The sequence below is a fragment of the Micromys minutus genome, assembly GCF_963924665.1.
Source record: "Micromys minutus genome assembly, chromosome: 1".
Classification (NCBI taxonomy): Eukaryota; Metazoa; Chordata; class Mammalia; order Rodentia; family Muridae; genus Micromys; species Micromys minutus.
In genome coordinates, this window is record NC_137969.1 from 238,682,334 (window position 1) to 238,703,232 (window position 20,899).

At 35.8% G+C, this 20,899-nt stretch overlaps 1 protein-coding gene across 1 annotated transcript; it reads left to right on the plus strand.

Moving 5' to 3' along the window:
- Positions 1-19,207: 19,207 nt before the first annotated feature.
- On the plus strand, positions 19,208-19,618 carry LOC308438506 (histone H3.3A-like; the record flags this gene model as incomplete). Its single annotated transcript, XM_080939934.1, has 1 exon — positions 19,208-19,618. The coding sequence occupies one exon, from the start codon at positions 19,208-19,210 to the stop codon at positions 19,616-19,618; it is 411 nt and encodes a 136-aa protein (XP_080796060.1).
- Positions 19,619-20,899: the final 1,281 nt, after the last annotated feature.

A 20,899-nucleotide genomic window follows, 5' to 3' on the forward strand; every position in this document is an offset into this window, starting at 1 on the left:
GCAGTCAGAAAGAGATCTGTTTCTAAGCAAATAGCAAAGGCTCTGACCCCAGCATGAGTCACCAGCCTGTCTCCCCTCTTCCAAGATTCCCCCTTTATGTATTTATTCAGCTTGACAGAGTTCCTGACAAAGAAATGGTGAGTTTCGACTTAAATGGGATACATATTAATTCTGACGGATATTCATTTTAAAAATCTGAAATATCTTAAATAGCTTTTAGAAGTTTTATATGAGCCAATGCAGCCCTTTCGGCCCTCTTAATGGCAAAATTTTCATCAAATAATAAACGAGCAGAAAGCCCCAGAATGGATAAAAGAAAAATACCATGAGAGCATTTATTAAAATGTGGGGAAATACTTAATTGTTCAGTGCTTTGGGGTACTAATTTATAGTTTCTCCAAGACATGGTAGATGCCATTGCTAACAACAGAAGGAAGAAGCAAGTGTATTTTAGCTAAGATAAGTCATCTCTCTCCTATTGAAAGTTTCACACATCTTATTCTCAAGACTTACACTGATCTAGTTTTAACAGATACTGCCAACACATGGTAATTCAGCCGCTGACAGTCCTGGTTGAGGAATGTGCAAAAATGCCACATTATGCAACATCACAGATGCATGAAGCAGGAAGAACACAAAAGTAAGTGATGGTTTTTAGAATTACTGGTGCTAATTAATGAAATTATATTGTCTTTATAAAGAAGCAGAGAATGAGTGGAGAAACAGGAAATCATCCTCATTGCAGAGCTGATTTGAATTTCAATTTGTTGCCTTTCAAAATTTCAAACTTAAGTAGACACTGAAAAATTAGAATATAGTGCTTGAGATACCAGATTCATTTAGACACATATTTTATTGCATGTTAGTTTTCAGTTAAGCCATTTAACCAAGAATCAAACCCCTGGGGCTTAATAAAGTAGCTTCTATTTTATCCACATATGGTTTAACCTAGTCTCTAGAACTTTAACAATTCTCACAAATGACAAAAAAAAAAAAACATTATTTATTTTCCAAAATGAATTCCTTAATGACAGTGATGGAATTAGCCATTATTGACTTTCACACACAACTCATTTTTAGCATTTTACTTGGATTATTGAGGGAACAGTATTGCAATGTTTCAAATATTGAGTGGATGAATAAGACACTGTGAATCACTGACAAGAAAAGGGGTAAAACTATACAGAACTAAAGGTACTTGGGCATCTTGACAGAAAACAGAAAAGAGGAAGAATCAGTGGCAACAGAAGATGGTCTGATGTAGACTCTTCTATATAACTTCAAGTATAATATTCAAAATTTGATTTTCTCTCAAGATAAATTAACAAAACCTTTCTAATTGGCTTCCGAAATTTTAGTGCTTTAAGGAAGCAAGAAACAAAGACTAAACCAAAATAAATAAATAAATAAATAAACTTAATTTATTCAATCTTTTGGTACTTTTATAAAACCAAACAGAATTCTACTTTAATCCAGTTTTTTTTTTTCATGTAATTTAGCTAAAGTCACACAAGTTTAAAGAAATTTAACCTATAATGATAGATAGTATTCAAAAATCAACAAAATCTGAACTGGTGGGGTTCAGGGTGTAGTCCTGTTGGTAGGGTGCTCACCTAGTCTGTCTCCTGTGTATCTGTGTATCTGCTCTAATGGGAGGAAGGAGGATACGAAGTTCATATTCAGCTATTTAGTGAGTCTGAGCCCAGTCTAGACTATGTGAAACCCTATATAAAATTGAGGCTAAACAAAAATAAGTATTAGTCTGTGATCCTATCAAAATAGAAATCAATATATATATAAATATCAAGGACTTATAATATTTGTTAATTTAAATGTAATATAAAATTTGTTAATCCATGTATCTGCACAAACATCTGTAATGATGTAAGTAAAATGTTTTCCCAAACAAATTCCATTTAAATGCCAGTTAAATATAACTTATGTTAATAATAATATATTTGAGATGATTCTAAAGTAGTTGAGAATTTCTTCATTTTTGGCATATTAGAGGTATCACACCTACATGTGAAACCAGCCTCCCCCCCCCCATAGTCATGGGTTAAAAATTAATTTCTGATGACAAAAAAAAAAAAACTTTGGCAAATTCTGTTTCTTCATTTTCTCTTGAATTCCTCAGCATAGGCACCTGCTGAAGTTATTGTCAATATAATACCCTATATTACAGATAGTTCCCAAATGCATAAGTTTAGCAAGAACCATTTTTCATTATTTTATAATTTTGAAAATTATTTACATCTTTAAATATTTGCATTTGGTAATATGGAACATTAGAAAAGTACTGGGCCAGATTTTCAATAGATCCAAATAAATTTTGACAAATTTGGGAAAATCTGAATGCTGAATTTTCTATGTCTGGTAACTGTGTACCTACACAATTATTTGTATATTTATTTGTTTATATTATAAAACATTTTGAATATAGCTTCACAAGTGAAAGATACATTTAATATCGCATCTAGTTTCTGTTTAATCAAAGTAAATGAATTAATTAACTCTTAGAAGTAGTTTAAGTAAATGAGAGCTATTACCTTGTCAATTTATATAAGCATCCACTATGGGAAAACTCCATATGGGAAAACTTTCATGGACTGTACTGAAACCATTCATCAACACATTGCAGAAAAACAACAGCAAGTTTGGCTCAAGGGCTTAACATCTCAGTATTGACATTTTTTAATTGTACTTCCCCTTTAAATAAATGTAAGTAATTGGATTTTTCTTCTGCATAAAAAAAAATCTGTCAAATAAATGTTGAAAATTGGCAAGCAGAGAAATGGGGAAGACATCATAATTTATTTTCCACAATGGAGCATTTCACAGTTTTTGTTTTAAAAAAAACATATTTTACTCTACTTACACCTTGATCTATAGGACCCTGCTGATTACAAGTCTATAAATTGTATGAAGTGTTCTAAAAAAAATCATAAAAAGTCAGCAAGGGGCTTTATATCATGGAGTCATTTGGTCCTTTCAAATCCAAACAGACTTTGATATTTAGCTTAAACACAACTGTATACTCTTATTAATAATGAATAGGGCCACTTGTTTCAACTTCATAAGCTCAGTGCTCCCAAGCTGGTGACATTTCTATTACCCGTGACGTAGGTATTAATCCTTTGCTTTAATTTTTCTAAAAGCTGACATTTTTTATATGTTGACTTAATGCTGAAACAATGAAAAACAACTTTCCCAGAAAATCTAGCTTATTGAACAGATAAAGTGGCCATTCTTGCTTGGCTTTTCAAGCAACTTAGAACCCTTAGTTCAGGAAATACTTATTTTCTCGACAGGAATTAGGGACACCCTTTAGGAAACTTAGTAGATTAATTATATACGTCCTATATTAATTTTATCTAAAAATAAAACACAAGCTTTTAATATTCATTCCCACATGCAAAATTCCTCCAGAGCCCCACAGGTCTCACACCATTTTTGTTTCAATGTTTTTCTATTGGCTCAGAAACTGACATCAGGGAGTTTTCCAATTTTTTTTTTTTAGTTCTTTGTTTTGAGTAGTGAGGTAGAGGAAAGATTAGATGAAGATATTTAGAAAGTTCCTCTGGATTTTGAGCATGAGCTAGCAAGACTCTCAATTAATGAAATGACAATAGGCATAAAATGTAAGTATTAAAATTTTAAGTATGAATAGACAATAATATTTGAAAGCTGAATTCATGCAGCTTCCTGAATTATAAGTTCAAATCCTCAATCCATTGGCAAGAGTGATATTTTATTGTTTTTGTAGGAAATAGTCTAGCTTTCGATAGAATTTACGAAGGTAGAGGACAGTAGATCTCTAGGATTTCAAGGCTATCCTAATCTATAAAATGAGTTCCCAGTGATAATTTCAAGTGATGATTCATCTCACAATTTTCTTATCTGTATAAATGGAATATTGAAAATAGTGATGTAAGGATCAGTTTGCTCAAGCCACGAAGTTGAATGCCTAGCTTCAGGAAAGCTCTCAGTTCATGATCACTGTCCCCATTTATAAATGTGTAGGTCATTACCTAAACAAGGGACACTGTGTGGCCACTTGTAGATTTGCTTGGTTGGTTTTGGATTTTTTTTTTTTACCTTCATATTCCTGCCCCAGGAATAAAGTAGAACACAGAGTATGGACAACGTATCTGCTATTAAATACAAAGAATACATCTGTTTACATAGCTTTATGTAATTTAAGTATGTGATATTTGGGTACTAAAATTCTGTAGTTTTCCTCCATCTCATGTTCTCCCTATAAGTAACAATGAAAAGGAAAAGCTATGCTAACAGCACTGTCCTATGCAGGCCTTTGATGAGTGGCTCCATTCATGATTAGTTAAGCACTTTAAGAGAGGTTAAAAATCTGAACTTATTTAAGAGCTTCTAAGTTATGTAGATTACTAGAGAGTCAACAGGCACAAAGTAATTCACAAACTAGTTTGTATAGTACAAAAAAGATCGACAAGGTAAAACAGAAAATAAAAGCATATGATAACAGTATTAATCCAGCCTAGTGAGGTAGAGCCAGCTTTCATTTACCACATCCCTGAAGACATTAAAGGAATATTTAGAATTTTAGGGCATTTGAGCTTAAATAGTGAAACCATGTCTGCAAAACTCATGGATTAAGCTATATACATGCACATAGCTCAGTGGTGAATCATTGCCTATCTTTAACACCCTAAAACAGGTTACATTTTTTAATGAATATGATTAAAGACCCTTACATTTTAATCTATGGTAAATGAAAAACTTTCTACAACGTTTGTTGCACAGTTTTAAGATATTATACCACAAAATTTCCTTATCTAAGTAAAACTTGTTTTGATGCACAGATACACAGAAATCATAGTTTTTAATAACTATTTCAACTTCTGAAGTGTCTTGACCACTAGCATTTGTTTTATATCCTGCATTGAGTCGGATGTGCTTGGGAAATATAGAAAATCCTGTCAAAGAATTCGCTGATCATTGAAACAAGATCCAAAAGATTTTTTCTTTTACATTTTAATCAACAGGTTGTAGTCAAAAGACTATAAAAATATTCTTCATGTCCCACAGAATCACCTGGTGTCCTTATAACACTGTAATTACACAGGGGTCTGAGATTCCAACTTTAAGAAAGCTGAGTGGTTCAGGGAACACTGCAGCTCAGTGGGAAAGCAAGGAAAGAAAAATTTAAATACTCAGCTATCTTCTGCTACAAGGTTTCCCTGAAGCATGGCAGGACCATGAACTTTAAACTCAAAATTTACATTCCCTTGGAAGAAAGAAAGACAAACTTGAAATAAAGATTTCTTTCTTGCTCCCTAGAATCCAAACCTGCTTTAAGCAGAGATAAAACCTAACTGATCAAGTAACTTTGTGATTTTCTAAGCCAAAAACATACATTTTTTCCAAAATCTGTATCTTTATTAATGAGAAAAATATCTTGGCCAATCAAGTAAGATCACGACTTAAAGTAAAATGTTAAACAAACCTGGGTGTGCACTTCAGTACTAAAGTACTTACTTGCCTTGTATACACAAAGCTCTAGGGTGCAGTTGAGTATGACACACACAAAATCACTGTGACTTTTCACTTTAGTGCGCCTAAAGACTTCTTGCTCTTAGAATTTAGAGGGCAGAGGTTTGTGACTTATGTTGTGAATAGCATCGGCATAATCATATTGTGTAAATAGAGTTTACCAATCTGGCTCTGACTGATGGTTTAAGGAGAAAGCAAAACAGTTTTAAAAGATTTTATAAAACCTAGTGTTTTGTTTAAAGTTATTTTATAATATATTTTTATCTGTGTAATATGTTTATGTCATAGTGATTATCTGCTGTGAGAAGATACCACAAAGAAAGCAACCCTTATAAAGGAGACATTTAATGAGGGCTTGTTTTCAGTTGTCACCATGGTGGGAAGCACAGTAGTGTCCATGTTCACTTGCTGCTGGGGGAGCAAAAAGTTCTGAATATTGATCCAAAGGCAGCAGAAGGGGACAGACAGAATGTGTTTCCCACTGGACTTAGCTTGAGCTTTTAAAATCTCAAAGTTCCATGATCACAGTGAGAAACCTCCTCTAACAAGGCCACACCTCCTCCAAAAAGGCCACACCTCCTAATAGTCCAGCTCCATATAGTCAAGTATTCAAACACAAGAATCTATGAAGGCAATGCCCATTCAAACCTCCATAGTTGGCATTGTGAGTGGTCTATTGTTTCCAAATGCCTTTAACTAGGGGGTGAATATGTTGTCAGCACATATTAATCTTTGTTTTCTATTTTTCTTACTTATATATTCAAATGACAGAAACCTCATGGACACTGAGGACATCTCCTCATCATTTGGAATGGCTTAGCTGTACTATCATAAAATGCAGCAAAAATGTACTTAGTACATATTGTCCACTGAAGATTTTGACGGTTACGAATCATTATCTACATGTAGTCAGGCACTGAATCATGTTTGACATTCTGACCAACTACAGTTTCAAAAATTGAAGCCATTTTCCATCACTTCCAAATCAAAGGATGATTCTCTCCTCAGATTTGGTTTCCTCCAGGGTTGACTCATTTCTAAAAAGCCTTCCTAAGATATACCACTACCCCATCTCTGGCATATACACACATACACATACATACAGAGAGAAGGGGGGGCTTTATGAGTTTGAGACAGAGACTGGGAGACCAAAATAGGTGCTTTAACAAAGGACAAAACTTGCCTATAGTTGATTCATGCTCAGTCAATAGATGTGTCATCATCCTGACACCCAGAAATGAAGGAAGAGCCAGTAAAATGGTTGTAAATTGGAAATAAAGTGTCAGGGACTGACAGGTTTGAAAAACGATTGTCTGATATCCCTGTCAAAATCCATAATAAAGTGAAAATGACCAAAGTATGGAAAAATAGCAAAAGTCTGGTTTTTTCATCTACAGAAGAGTTAAGGGATAGAGCTGGGCTTTGAAAGTTGGTCAAATATAAGAATGAAAACTGGTTATTCTAGCTTTGTACAACTTATGTTTTCCTGACAGCAGTTTTTCTACCAGCATGGAGGACAAGATAGCACAACAGATATAGAGAAGTCCAGAAACTGATAGTTTCAGTTCCCAAGAGAAGCTCAGAAAGGTGGCTAGGAATTGGGCTAACAGCCTTGGTCATCTGGTAGGAATTAGGGTACTGTCACCCACTTATCATGATTCCCACTATTGGTAATAGAGAACACTCTGAGGTCAGTGACTCAGTGCTTAAGGAATGGCATTAATCTTTAGAAACCATAGATAAGGGAGGATGCTTCTTCCTCTAAATTATATATAATTAGAGGATCTTCCCAGAAAATAAGGGAGAATTTAAGTATGTGCTTCATGATCAGCATGGTAGAAATTTCACATCTGATGTCACAAACCATTGGACATTGTTACTCTTCTAGAATATTTAATTGAAAAGATGTGAACTCTAACATACTGAGAAGTAGGAAGGTCTCTTCTAACTTGTACACCACACAGCATCGTATCTTAATTTTCCACTGGAGGACTTGTTTAAGGTCATCTTCTTTATTGTACAGTAAGTTTTAATTTTTCACTGAATAATTCCAAAACCAGTACCTAGTCCACCTTAATGAACCTATTTAACTCTTATGAGCTTTATAAAGATTTAACTCTTAATATCTTTTTGTTTTAAACAATGTGAGAGGAACTAAAATCTGCATCACTCAGAAAGTAAGTATATCAAACTACGATTATGCTTTCAGGCTTAAACTTTGTGACAGTCTTCTTAAGTGGCAGCAGGGTAGTTCTAATTTGCTTGGAAGTTAACAAATTCAGCAGTATCCTGAGGTGTTCATCATTCCTGGAAAAACAGCGCCAAATTTGCTTTTTAATATCTAGAGATAATAATATCAACCTGCATTGCTTTTTTTCTCAAAGCATTTTCAAAGCTTCTATGGTCTAGGCTCTACTGAAATAAAAATGCCTTGCAAGTCTGTTGCTGGCATCCTTTCTTTGATATCTGCACAGATTTAAATGGATACATAAATCTCTCCTCATGTGCATACCATTATTTCCAGCTCTGCTTAGATATCAATGGCCTCCCATCAACTGCAATGGCATCATTTTCTTCTTCCATTGTCTATCCAGGACTGAAATATCCCATTGGCTTTCAGGTAAAAATGCCCAGGGCTCTGGACAGTAGATGACTCATATCCCAATTTATCCCTTTTTCTGTATGTCTTTTCCTGTGAGATTCCCAGACTGTAATGATAACCTACGGGGACCGATTCCATGTGATGGCACCTGCATCTGAATGTAGTAGCATCCTGGAAAGGAGTAAGAAGGTGGTTTGAAGTAAAAATCTTAAAATTCCTCATCCTGTCTAATAGGCAAAAAATGGATATGCATCGCTTCCTCCCAAAGTCTTATCTTCTGAGCTCTATAGCTGTACTTCTATATTGTCTGGTACTATTGATTACCATGGAGTAAATATTGACTCTGTCACAGCCTGCATCCAAGGATAGATGGCAGCCATTAAACCACCGTATATATAGTTTGCCATTAACAGACATAATGACCAGGCAGGTTAGAATACTAATCTTTGAAAAATCTGTGATGACCACAGTAGTCTGCGGACTTCTCTTTTTAATTTTTCTCTTTTGAAAATGAAATCATGCTTCTTTAATTTTGTATAGTCAATAAGTAGTTTTTAAGAATTTATAGTGAGTTGTCCTGTGAGTGCCATATGACATCTCTTTTGATGGCATCGTATCTGACAGCTTGCGCTGAGGGCTGTCTCTGATCTTTGATCTCATACAGTAGTGTTCTGTACTAGCTGTCTTGGAATCATAATATTCAGCCTGGGTTAAAAGAAAATTTATTTTTGAATCGCAGATGGTGAGCCCTTGAACACACTGACCTTGTCTTTCCATCTCTCAAATCTTCCACATTATGTGTTTACCGAATGCTAATTGATGGGCTGAAGAATTTGTCCTGGTCTGACACTGTGTCTATGAATAATACTTCCTAATTACTCATGGTTATTTCTCTGAGTGTCATGTTTTGATACAACTTATTGCGGATAGTAGAAGCAGGAGGCTGGGGGAAGAGGACTAAGCAGTCGAAGCAAGATAATTAAAATCATTTACTCCAAAGATACGTTGCTAGTTAACAACAGCTGGGGGACCAAAGACTTAGCTCTCTCAACACTTACAGTCACAGAGTTTCCATTTAATTACGTGGAATCTTTCTGGGCTAATTTTGACAGAGTTCTTCATCAAGAAAGCCATCCTTACATTCAGTAGGCATGGTTTCACTCCTGGTGTACAGACACTGAAACTGAGCAGACTGACACTGAAACTATGGCATACAGTCCTCTATTTGTCTAGCTGTCCATTGGGGAATTGAGATATGGAGCCTGTCATAGTTATTCACCACTGTCAACTGAATTGTACAGTAGTGTGCAAACATATCTCTGGGTATGCCTGTGGAAGTGTTTCCAGAGAAGATTTCCTGAGAAAAAAAAGACACATGCTGACTGTGAGGGGCACCATTACCTGGCCTGTGTCCGAAAAAGGAAAGACTGAGGTGAATGTTCACATCCATCTTTCTGCTTCCTAACTGCAGACACAAAGTTGCCATAGGTATCTTTCTTGCCATCATTCCTTCCCCACCATGATGGATGAATTGTCCTCCCACCAAAACTGTGACTCAAAATAAATCTGTTCTTTCCCAAGATTCTTTATCAGGTATTTTCAGGAATTTTGTTAGACAAGGAATGTTGAAAGAATTAAAAATAAATAAAATAAGCCCGGCAGGGCACCTGGGGACATGGTTTGTTATCATCTCGGCAGACTCTATGACCTGGAGCAGCTTCCATATCTCTGCACCCTACTGGCTGAGATCCTGTGGCAGGTGGCCGACAAGCCAGCCCCAGGCATCTAAATTCACATGGCTAGCGGCTGGTTTGCATTTCTCTCAATCCCACGCTTTGCCATTGTACCTTTCCCTCTGGAACCCAGATGAGTCATCTTGTGAAGAAAAACACCACACAATTTTAGTTTAGAATCAGCAGTAGCACAATGGTTGGGCCATTCTAAGTTAAACTCCTCCGTTTTAACTGGGGATCTTTCGTGTAAACAGGGGTCCCCTTGTTAGCTACATTTTTCCTCTAAGCTCTCTCCATCCAAAAAAGCAAACAGAAACAAACAACAGAATTTCATCATTATAATCAGAGAAATTCCATCTTAGTGTTATCAACACTCTGCCTTGATATATTGACACCACAGGCCGAACTCAAGCATAATGTGTGTGTGTGTGTGTGTGTGTATGTGTGTGTGTGTGCGTGTGTGTGTGTTCAGGAGCCCATGTGCACACGCACAAGGCTGCTCATGTGTGTGTGACCATTTGGGATATTTACAAATGTCTGTGGCACAGTTATGACACCAATACAAGAGTTATTACTAGATAAGGACAGATTCTTGTTACCACCACAGCATCTGCAACTGTGACTCAGAATGACAGCCATGATCCTCTCCATCACAAGCAGCCTCGGGATCTGCGGTATTAATAAAACACCCTCCTCACATTAAAAGCTTTTAATGAACAGCAAGAGGCAATTAGGAAGCCCTAATTTAAATGGTTCTGACATACTTAGTACAGGAGTGGCAGTAATGTGTTCCTCATAAACAGTACCATCAAAATCAATCTCATTTTCTCTTGTCTACTAAAAAGCCGAATACACTCTCTTTGCGGCAGACTAATAGCTTAAAATATCCAATGTGAATGTACCACATTTTTCAGTGGACACTGTGTTTTAACTAATTCTGTTATAAAACACTTGAGGTCAGGACAATGCCTATCTTACTAAGTCCTGTAATCTAGAATCTGACACTACACCTAAAATGAATGAGAAGGTATTTTCAACAAAAGTTCAGAAAGCAAGGGCCTGATGAAGCTGGAGGATGTTTTCACTCCTATTGCTCAGCATCTTATCAGTGCGTATGTGTTAATCATTTACCCAGGACAGGGGAAGGAACAAGGGAGCAAATACAACTCATCTCTAGTTCTGAGAAAACAATTCCAGAAAGGTATTGGGGCACACATAAAGGAGAGTCACTATCATAAAGGAAATAAAATGATATGCTTAGCATGAAATATAGAACGTACTGAATTACTGATACTTTACTCTAACCATAAATCTGTATAATTATATTTATTACATAATTTGTGGTATAAAACATTTGGGAAATGACATGCATAAATACATGTTTTCTAAGCAGCAGAATACTAAGACATAAGAAAAAGGAATTCATGGGCTTCTGATCATTTTTTTAAAATTATATCTGCCCAATAATAATATAGTTTAAGATAATAACAAATATTTTATTGCATTTTATACAAAAGTTAATATATATTATATCTTATTGCATATATTACATATATACATTACTACAGTATTATATATAATACATACTTTATCATATGACATATTATTTATTATATATCACATATTACATATAACATCATATATAACACATTATATATGATATATTACATATTACATGCCACATGTCACATGTTACATGTCATAAGTTACATGACACATGGCACAAGTTACATGTTACATATTATTTACTATATATTATACAGTTATCATCTATCATCTACTTATATCAACTTTCATCATATATCCTATATTGTCATATGTCATATACCAACCATACAGCATATATCATCATATATCAAATATCAATCATATATAAATCCTATATTACACATTACATATTGCATATTCCATACATTGTATATTACATGTTATTTGTTATATATTGCTTACTACATAACCACATATCATGTCATACATCATCATATATCATATATGATGTCTCATATACCATAAATCATATATCATATGTTATGTGTCATATATCATCATGTTTCATGAAATATATGTCATATATCATACATATTACAATTACTATATGCATTACATTTAGGAATGTAAAATTTGTATATAAAGTGTGGTAAAATATTTTCCATATATTTTGTCATTATATATATATATATATATAATAAATCTATATAATGTATGAATATGTATATATATGGAGAGAGAGAACTATTTATGAATTTAGACTCATGTTTGTGTATTTGTTAAAAAGGAGAAGTATGTTGTAATTATTATTTTTATTAAGTCTAAAATATCTACTATTTTTAAGTCTAGAGATGCTTATCTTAAGTATATAAAAGCCAAAATTACTTAACTTTTACATATGATAGATTTAGATACAGATACAAAAATATAGGACGATAGATATGTACTATCTAGAGTATTTGGTGCTTAAATCGAAGATAGACATGTATTCTGCCTATAAATTCTCGTGGTCTGAAGTTTAGACCAATTTTATAATTGAGTAAATCTCTTCTTATGCACAATCTAAACCACTATGCTAGGGAAACAATGTATGTTTTTTGTCATTTTAGAGATCAAGGTGTAATTATGGGCACTACAATGATAATGGTCTTCAGGATGTGTCATGATCACTACAGCCTTCCTGTGCTTTCTTAGGCAATGGTTTTTATTTTCTATTTCTCACAAAGAACCTCAGGAATAACATAGATTTCTTCTTAATAAATACAATTTTACAAATGCACACTAAATTATGATATAGAATGTCAAGGTGTTCACAAGTCCTAAAACAATTCCGTCAAACAATGGTTCACATCCTAATATTTCACAGATTTAGGGCTAAGAGTGTAGGATCACCACCCCTAACCCCAAGCCCAAAGCTTTAATTTCTATGCATTGTATCAACTGGTGAAAAGCCAGACCAAGTACAAATGTGAGCAGCTATAGCACGAAGAAGAAGGTGCCTTCTGAGACACTGGAATGAGATAAATAGGTGGGTCTGGTTATTTTTAGGAGTGGTATCCTATGAGAATGTTCTAGTTTTCCAAATTTCCAAGAACCATTTCTTTATTAAACTGTTATAAATGAAAATTTCCTATTGGATACTTATTGTTATTATCTTATAAATAGTCTGATATAACGAAGACAAGAATCTCTTTTTTGCTTGGATTTTCTCTGTCACTGTATTAGACTCTATAGAAGTCATAAAAGATAACCCAAGCATGGTCTTGGTACTTGAAGAAATGCAGTTTAAAATTCTTAAAAGTAGCTTTGAAATAATTATGTGCATATAACAATATAACAAACATCTATGGAATATTAACATTTTTTGGCATTGCTTCATATACATTGGTCGAACATACAGCGGGTCTTAGATACTCAAACAGATGGATTTACTTTTGTGTTATCTGTACTATCTGGGGATAATGCTGGGTACACTTCATGGTTTTAGAATACTTGAAAATAGATTTGAAAGTTTCATGAGTGCACACACACACACACACACACACACACAAAGAGAGAGAGAGAGAGCACAGAGAGAGGGGAGAGGTAAACAGAGAAAAAGAAACAGAGAGAGGAGAGAGGATGAGAGGGAGGGAGACAGAGAGACAGAGACAGACAGGCAGAAAAAGAGAAACAGAGAAAGGAGAGAGAGGAGGGGAGGGAGGAGGAAAGAGAAAGAGAGAAGATGAGGGAGGGAAGGAGATAGATAGATAGATAGAGAGAAAGAGAGAGAGAGAGAGAGAGAGAGAGAGAGAGAGAGAGAAACTCAATCTTTATATTACTTCCTCTGTAGAAGTAATGTGACACACCTCATTAGTAGTCTTAAAGTGTTAAGAAAACTACAACCTAAGTACTAACTTAGTTATGTCTGGATCTAAAAGCTGAAGCATTAACTAGTATATTATGCTGTTTAGACAGTTCTCAATATTCATTTGGTACCAGTTTCTTTATAGACAAAGACCAGTCTCGGTGTCCTATGGAAAATACTTTCATCAAAGAGAGTTAATGCATCTCCCTTCACACATGCTCCACAGTACTGTTAACCTCTGTCAGTCTTAGAGACTTTCTTACTGTTCCATCTGTATGGATTTGTTACTGTAATGACCACCCAGTGTAGCAACATGCTAAGACTGGTGTCTTGATCTACCACCATGCTAAAATAAGCAGAATCAAGATGAGTAGGACATGGGGAGATTCCCTGAAGACTGAGCTCATAAGCAACAGTCAGAACCAACTATCAAAGAAGGCAATAGTCAGTTTCATACATATGGTCCTGCCCAGCATCTGCTGACTTTACCCTCATCTGCTAAGTGACTCCATCCAAATAAGACCCGACAGAGACTCTTTGTTTAAACAAAATTTTGTCAGGCTTCTGATCCTACTCCAGAGCTCATATATGTACTTACATTATAAATACAGTTTTAGCAAAAATCCCTGGTATTCATGCTTAGGAAAGATCACCCAGCAATTTTTATCTGATGAAACTTTAAAAATAAATCAAATCAATCTTCCATTCTCTGTCTATCCTCGGTTGACTTCTCTTATCGTAGCCTGATTTCATTAAGAATTCTTCCCACCTTTCAGGCTAATTTTTTGCTGATAATTTTTTTTTTATTTTTATATCTCAGCCATTTTTATCAATTAAATTTATCCTTGGAAAATTTCATACATGCATGCATTTAACACACTGTGATTGTTCTCATCACTCCCTCTCTCCTCTCCCTGACACCTTCTCAATCTTCCTCACCACAAGCCTCCTTCCCACAGTTATACTTTTCTGACTCCCTGAGTTTAACCAAAGCTACTTATATGACCACAAATGTGGACTTATCTTTGGATCCAGGAGCAGTCATCAATGAGTCTACAACTGTAGACCATGGCTTTATTACTCTTAGCTTCAACTAGTAGCGAATAGTTCCCTAGAATTGTATTGTAGCCCCATGAAGTGTTCCCCTATACATGTGATTTGACTGTTGACATGCTAGTCTAGTGAAAACCTGTACAAGAAATTACAGCTGTTGTGAGTTCATGATTGTAATGGGTGTGTCATGCTCAAAGGAAAGCATTTAGAAGCCCTTCAAATCTTACATTTTTTTCCTTTTTAAATTCATGCATGTGTATATGTATGTATGTATGTATGTATGTATGTATGTATGTGTTTTCTTATTTATTGATTTATATCTGAATGCTTGTCTCCTTCCAGTCTCCCCCTAACAGTGTCCATTCCCCATCCTCTTCTCCTCGTAAAAGATAGTGCACTCCCTAGGTATGCCTCCCACCCTGGCACATTGAATTTCTGGAAATTTAGGTGTATCATCTCACACTGGAGCCAGACAACCAGTCGTATTTGGGAACAGATTACACAGACAGGCAAAAGCTTTAAGGATAGCCCCCACTCCAGTTATTGAAGGACTAAGCTGTACATCTACTGCATATGTGGCAGGAGGCTCAGTGGAGCCACTGTATCCTCTTTGGTTGCTGGCTCAGTAACTGAGAGCCCTTAAGGGTCCAGGTTAGTTGACTTTTGATCTTCCTGTTGAATCACTATCTCTTTTTGAGCCTTCAGTTCTTCCCCTAACTTTTCTGTAAGTGTGCCCAGCCTCCATCCAATGTTTAGTTCTGGAGTGTGTATCTGTCTGAGTCAGCTTCTGGGTAGACACTCTCAGAGGAGAGTTATACTAGGCTCCTGTCTGCAAGTATAAAGAGCAACATCAATAGTGTCAGGGATTTGTGATGACCTGTCAATGGGTTTCATGTTGGGCTGCTTAGAGGGTGGTATGAACATCCTTAGGACTACTGCTCAACAGTCTCAGTTTACAGATCGTAAACAACAACAGATCCGTGCATTCACCACTGTTCTGATACAAACTAAGAATCACATTTATCTATGTGTGTAAATATAAATATTTAGAAGGCAGTTTGCCATGTCAGCATACATAGCAAAACAACAGTAGTAGGTTCCCACCTGTGAACTTTTCTACCATAGATTTTTGACTAGGTTTAAAGAAACCTCCATGAGTTTGTGCTTGTGGAGTAGGCTTCAAACTCACTCACTGAGCTAGCAGTTGGTTGCCCCCATAATAACCATGCCAGTATACAAGAAATGGGCATACTTTGCCAGCCAGGTCGTGCTATAGGATACAATGAAAAGAAAGAAATGATATCTGCTATATTTTCTTTCTCAGTAGCCTGACTATTGTCCTCCAGGACTATGTTCAAGGAAAGGTGGATCCAGTTCAATTCTAGCTTGATTTCTCTTCATGATCCATCCGATGTATGTGATGTCTGTAGCAAGAAGGAATTACCACTTATTTCTAGTAGACAACCAAGAGCTATAGCAAAAGCACATTGTTTGGGGGGTCCCCAAGGGGACCAACCTTTGTTGTTTTCTTGATCAACAGCTTATTAGGGAGCTACCATATATTTGGGGCTAGGAATTTTATTAAATTATTCGTGGCTTCTGGGATCAGCATTATCTGTTCATTTAGGATTCTCCCTTTTAAACTATATTTTTAAAATATATTTTAATTCGCTAATAGAGTCAGAGGTTTCCAAACACTTTGTCTCAAACCCTTAGTTCTGTAAGATCCTCTTGTTCTTCAACTACCCTGCCGTTCATTCTCCTCCCATCTTAAATCTAATCACACCACAGATGTGTTAACTTTAGTGTCCACATTGTCCAGCCCCGTGAATAAGTGTTGTGTTGTGAATATAAAGGCATACACAAATATCTAGGAAGATGAAACATAGTCAAAAGCAGTCAGGGCGATGAGACTCAGCCAAAAATCAAAGCACTGCCACGGAGAAATTTGAGAAAGCCAATTAGGAAGAGTGAAGGCTAATTATTGATAAAAGATAAAAATAACTGTACGAGTCAATGGCAGAATTAGAGTGTTTGGATGTAATTTATGAATAAATAAATATTCAGAAATGAATATTCAGAAAAAAAAAATTTCAAGACATAATCAAGACCACAGTTCCAAGGGATACTTAAAGGATTATCTAGGAAGGTAAATAAGGAACAACAATAAGGTAGACACCAAAAGTGACTGAGCTGAATAGGGTCCTCAGAGACAAAGGAGGGTTAAATCTATTATTAGAGATTCTTGAGGTCATGAACCAATATGATGCTTGGGAAATTCTTCAGACTCAGCCAGTTTCTAGTTCAAATTGATTCCAGAATCACAAAAGTACTAACTTGGAAGAGAGATAAAAAAGAGACAATTGTGGGAAATGAGAGACTGGAGATTAGAAAATTAAGGGGATTGACATCACCAAGGAAGTTGTCCAGGAGTTCTGACAGTTTGATGCTATCAGTTAGTCAGGAAAGCCTCAGCAGCAGAAAGCACAGCCTCCCTGTTCTCAAACAATAATACTGAGTTCTAGCATTTTTCAAGTATCTTGATGACGTGGATTGATGTGGATTATAAATTAAAAGCCTGGGTACAAATGCTGAGGAGACGGTTTATAAACTGCTTATTGCAGCAGCAGGAGGTCCTCGTATGGAAGGTCATTGTGTACTGCGCGTGGCATTTTATAAACTACTTCAAATATCTAGGGGCAAGGATATACAACTATAACCCAGGTTCTTAGGGAATAAACATGGGAAGATACCCAGAGCTCCGTGGACAGCCAGTCTAGACCATCAGTAAGTCTCAGATTCAGTGACAGACTTTCTGATAATAATAATAACAACAGAACAATTATTATAATCCTGACAATGCTAGTAATATGTAAGGATGTGCCTGGAAAAACACTGAATTTTAACTTCAAGCTACTATTTCTTGTATTAAATATATTTCCCAAGGTAGGCCCAAGTAGCTGACACAACTCTTTTCCATAAATTGAATTTATATGACTAATTTAGGACTTAAAAAATCCATGATGTTGGTTTTCTTTCTCACTTTCATACATGAAATAAAAATCTAGATGTCGCATATTTTTAAAAAAATCACTTTGAATTTCTCAGGCAGGATTTTCCCCTAACAAATGCTATAATGAAATTTAATCCAAATGCACCCAACACATTTTTTTTCCAGGAAAAAGACTGGGGGACCATACAATAACCTTGCTTTTTAAAAATGTATGGCTATTGAAGCATCAGCTTAATTAACACTCCTAGAGCTGAGGTTCATTCACAAGGTAGTGAACTCAGTAGAGGTGGCTTCTGGCCAAAATAGGACTGAAGAGTTGTTAATAAGCTTTCTCTATTATTCTGCTGAAAGCATTCAGTCTTTAAAAGAGAATAAAGTATGTATTACAGTTACATCAATTATAAGAAATCTGTTGCATTAAAGCTATCTAAAAGTAGTAATGGGCTTCAGAAAACTATACCTTCATTTTTCAAAAGAGTTTTTGTTTACATTCTGTTTTTTCTATACATTTATTGTGTTGTATATAAAACACCTAAATGTGTGATGCATCATAATGCTGGAGCTTCCTCTTTTTAGGGATCATTTTTCCAGATTCCTTCCTTCTGCTGTCATTTTCTCTTCTGTCTATAAAGGCAGAGAGTAAAATTGATTTCCCTGAATTTCTTCCAAACCTACTGCTATTGTTTTTATAAGACCAGAAAGCCAAGGGCAAGCCCATCTAGTTTTGGAACATACAGTTTCAGAATTAGTTGAGAACTCTGGCCCACTATATCTCTATAGATGGACCATAAATTTTATTCCTTTCCTTTCTCTGTCCGTATTTCTTTATTGGCACATAGTAGCAACAATTGCTGCCCCGATTACATACCTATTTCTAAAGTAAAATTTAGGTTTTATACTCTTCCTTTTTAATGACAACCACTTCCTCAGGGACCTTGGTTTCTACTACTAAGGTGACCAATATTTCGCAGAAAAGAACAGACAGACTAATGAAAATGGTTCTAAAATACTGAGATCCTTACAACATATTTGTTTTCACTCAAGAGAATGACATAACATGTTCCAGACAATAATATTTAAAATAATCTGTGACATTGTCTCTACTTTCCACTTGCAAATCTTGAAGGCTAGAGATTTAGTAAGATGGTTAGAGCTATAAGGTTAATGTTCTATATAGAGTGTCTCTGACTGCAAGAACAGTTTCCACCACATACCATGATTCTGAGGAACATTTACACCAGGGGTGGGGGGAGTAATTCAGGCAAACACGAGTGCATTAAGTACGCAACACAAGTCTCTTTTCTTTTTTTTTGCATCTCTTCCCTAGAGCTTAGAAAGTCACACAGCGGTGTTCGCAGCCTTTGCAGAGGCAGCGCTGCCTCTCCCTTGCTTAGCTCCAGTCGAAGGAGAAGGGGGGTAAGTAAGGAGGTGCCCATACCATGGCTCATACAAAGCAGACTGCCTGCAAATCCACTGGTGGTAAAGCACCCAGGAAACAACTGGCTACAAAAGCCGTTCGCAAGAGTGCGCCCTCTACTGGAGGGGTGAAGAAACCTCATCGTTACAGGCCTGGCACTGTGGCACTCAGTGAAATCACACGCTATCAGAAGTCCACTAAACTTCTAATTCGCAAGCTCCCCTTTCAGCGTCTGGTGCGAGAAATTGCTCAGGACTTCAAAACAGATCTGTGCTTCCAAAGTGCAGCTACTGGTGCTTTGCAGGAGGCAAGTAAGGCCTATCTGGTTGGCCTTTTTGAAGATACCAACCTGTGTGCTATCCATGCCAAACGTGTAACAATTATGCCAGAAGATATCCAGCTAGCACGCCGCATACGCTGGGAACGTACTTAAGAGTCCACTATGAGGGAAAACATTTTATTTTCAAAATTTTTTTTTCTCTTCCTGTTATCAGTAGTTCTGAATGTTAGATAATTTTTCCATGGGGTCAAAGGTACCTAAGTATATGATTAAGAGTGAAAACATATGGGACAGAATCAGGCATTGGCAGTTTCTCCACGTTCATTTGTGTGTGAATTTTTAATATAAATGCAGGATATAAAGCATTAATACAAGCAAAATGTTTCAGTGAACACATTTCAACAGTTCAACTTTATAACAATTATAAATAAACCTGTTAAATTTTCTGGACAACACCAGCATTTGGATTTTTTTAAAATAAGTAAATTTCTTACTGGCGGCAATTAAATGGTGTTTGTAGCGTTTTTATCATCTGGTAGATTCCATCCATCCACTATACTTTTCTGAGTTGTCCTACATGCAAGTACATGTTTTTAATGCTGTCTGTCTTCTGTGCTGTTCCTGTAAGTTTGCTATTAAAATACATTAAACTGTATATATAAAAAAAGAAAGTCACACAGCATGTCAGTTTTTAAAAAAAATGGAGTTATTTTAGTATGGAGTGACGGACTGTTACTATATAATCTTGGAAAGGATAGCACAGTGGAAGGTGATTTGTTCCTCGGATTGGATTTATGCTAGTTGATTATGCCTTCCTCTCCTCAAAGGACAAACATGCAGAGAAAAAATTAGGGAAAAGATATTCTTCACAATAGTCACAAACAATATGAAATTGGTGTGACTCTAACTAAGCAAGTGAAGGACCTGTATGACAAGAACTTCAAATCTCTAAAGAAGGAAATCAAAATCCAGGAAGATCTCAGAAAATGAAAATATTTCCCATGCTCATGGATTGGAAGGATCAACATTGTAAAAATGGCCATCTTACCAAAAGCAATCTACAGATTCAATACAATCCCCATCAAAATTCCAACCCAATTCTTCATAGAGTTGGAAAAAGCAATGTACAATTTCATCTGAAATAACAAAAGACCTAGAATAGCAAAATCCATCCTCGAGAACAAGAAAGCATCTACAGAAATCACCATCCCTGATCTCAAGATATATTACAAGGCAATTGTGTTAAAAATTGCATGGTACTGATACAGAACCTGTGGATCAATGAAATAGAATAGAAATTCAAGAAATGAGTCCTCACATATATGGTCACTTGATTTTTGACACAGGAGTTGTAAACACTCAATGGAAAAAGGACAGCCTCTTCAACAAATGGTATTGGTCCAACTGGCACTCAGCATGCAAAAGAATGAAAAT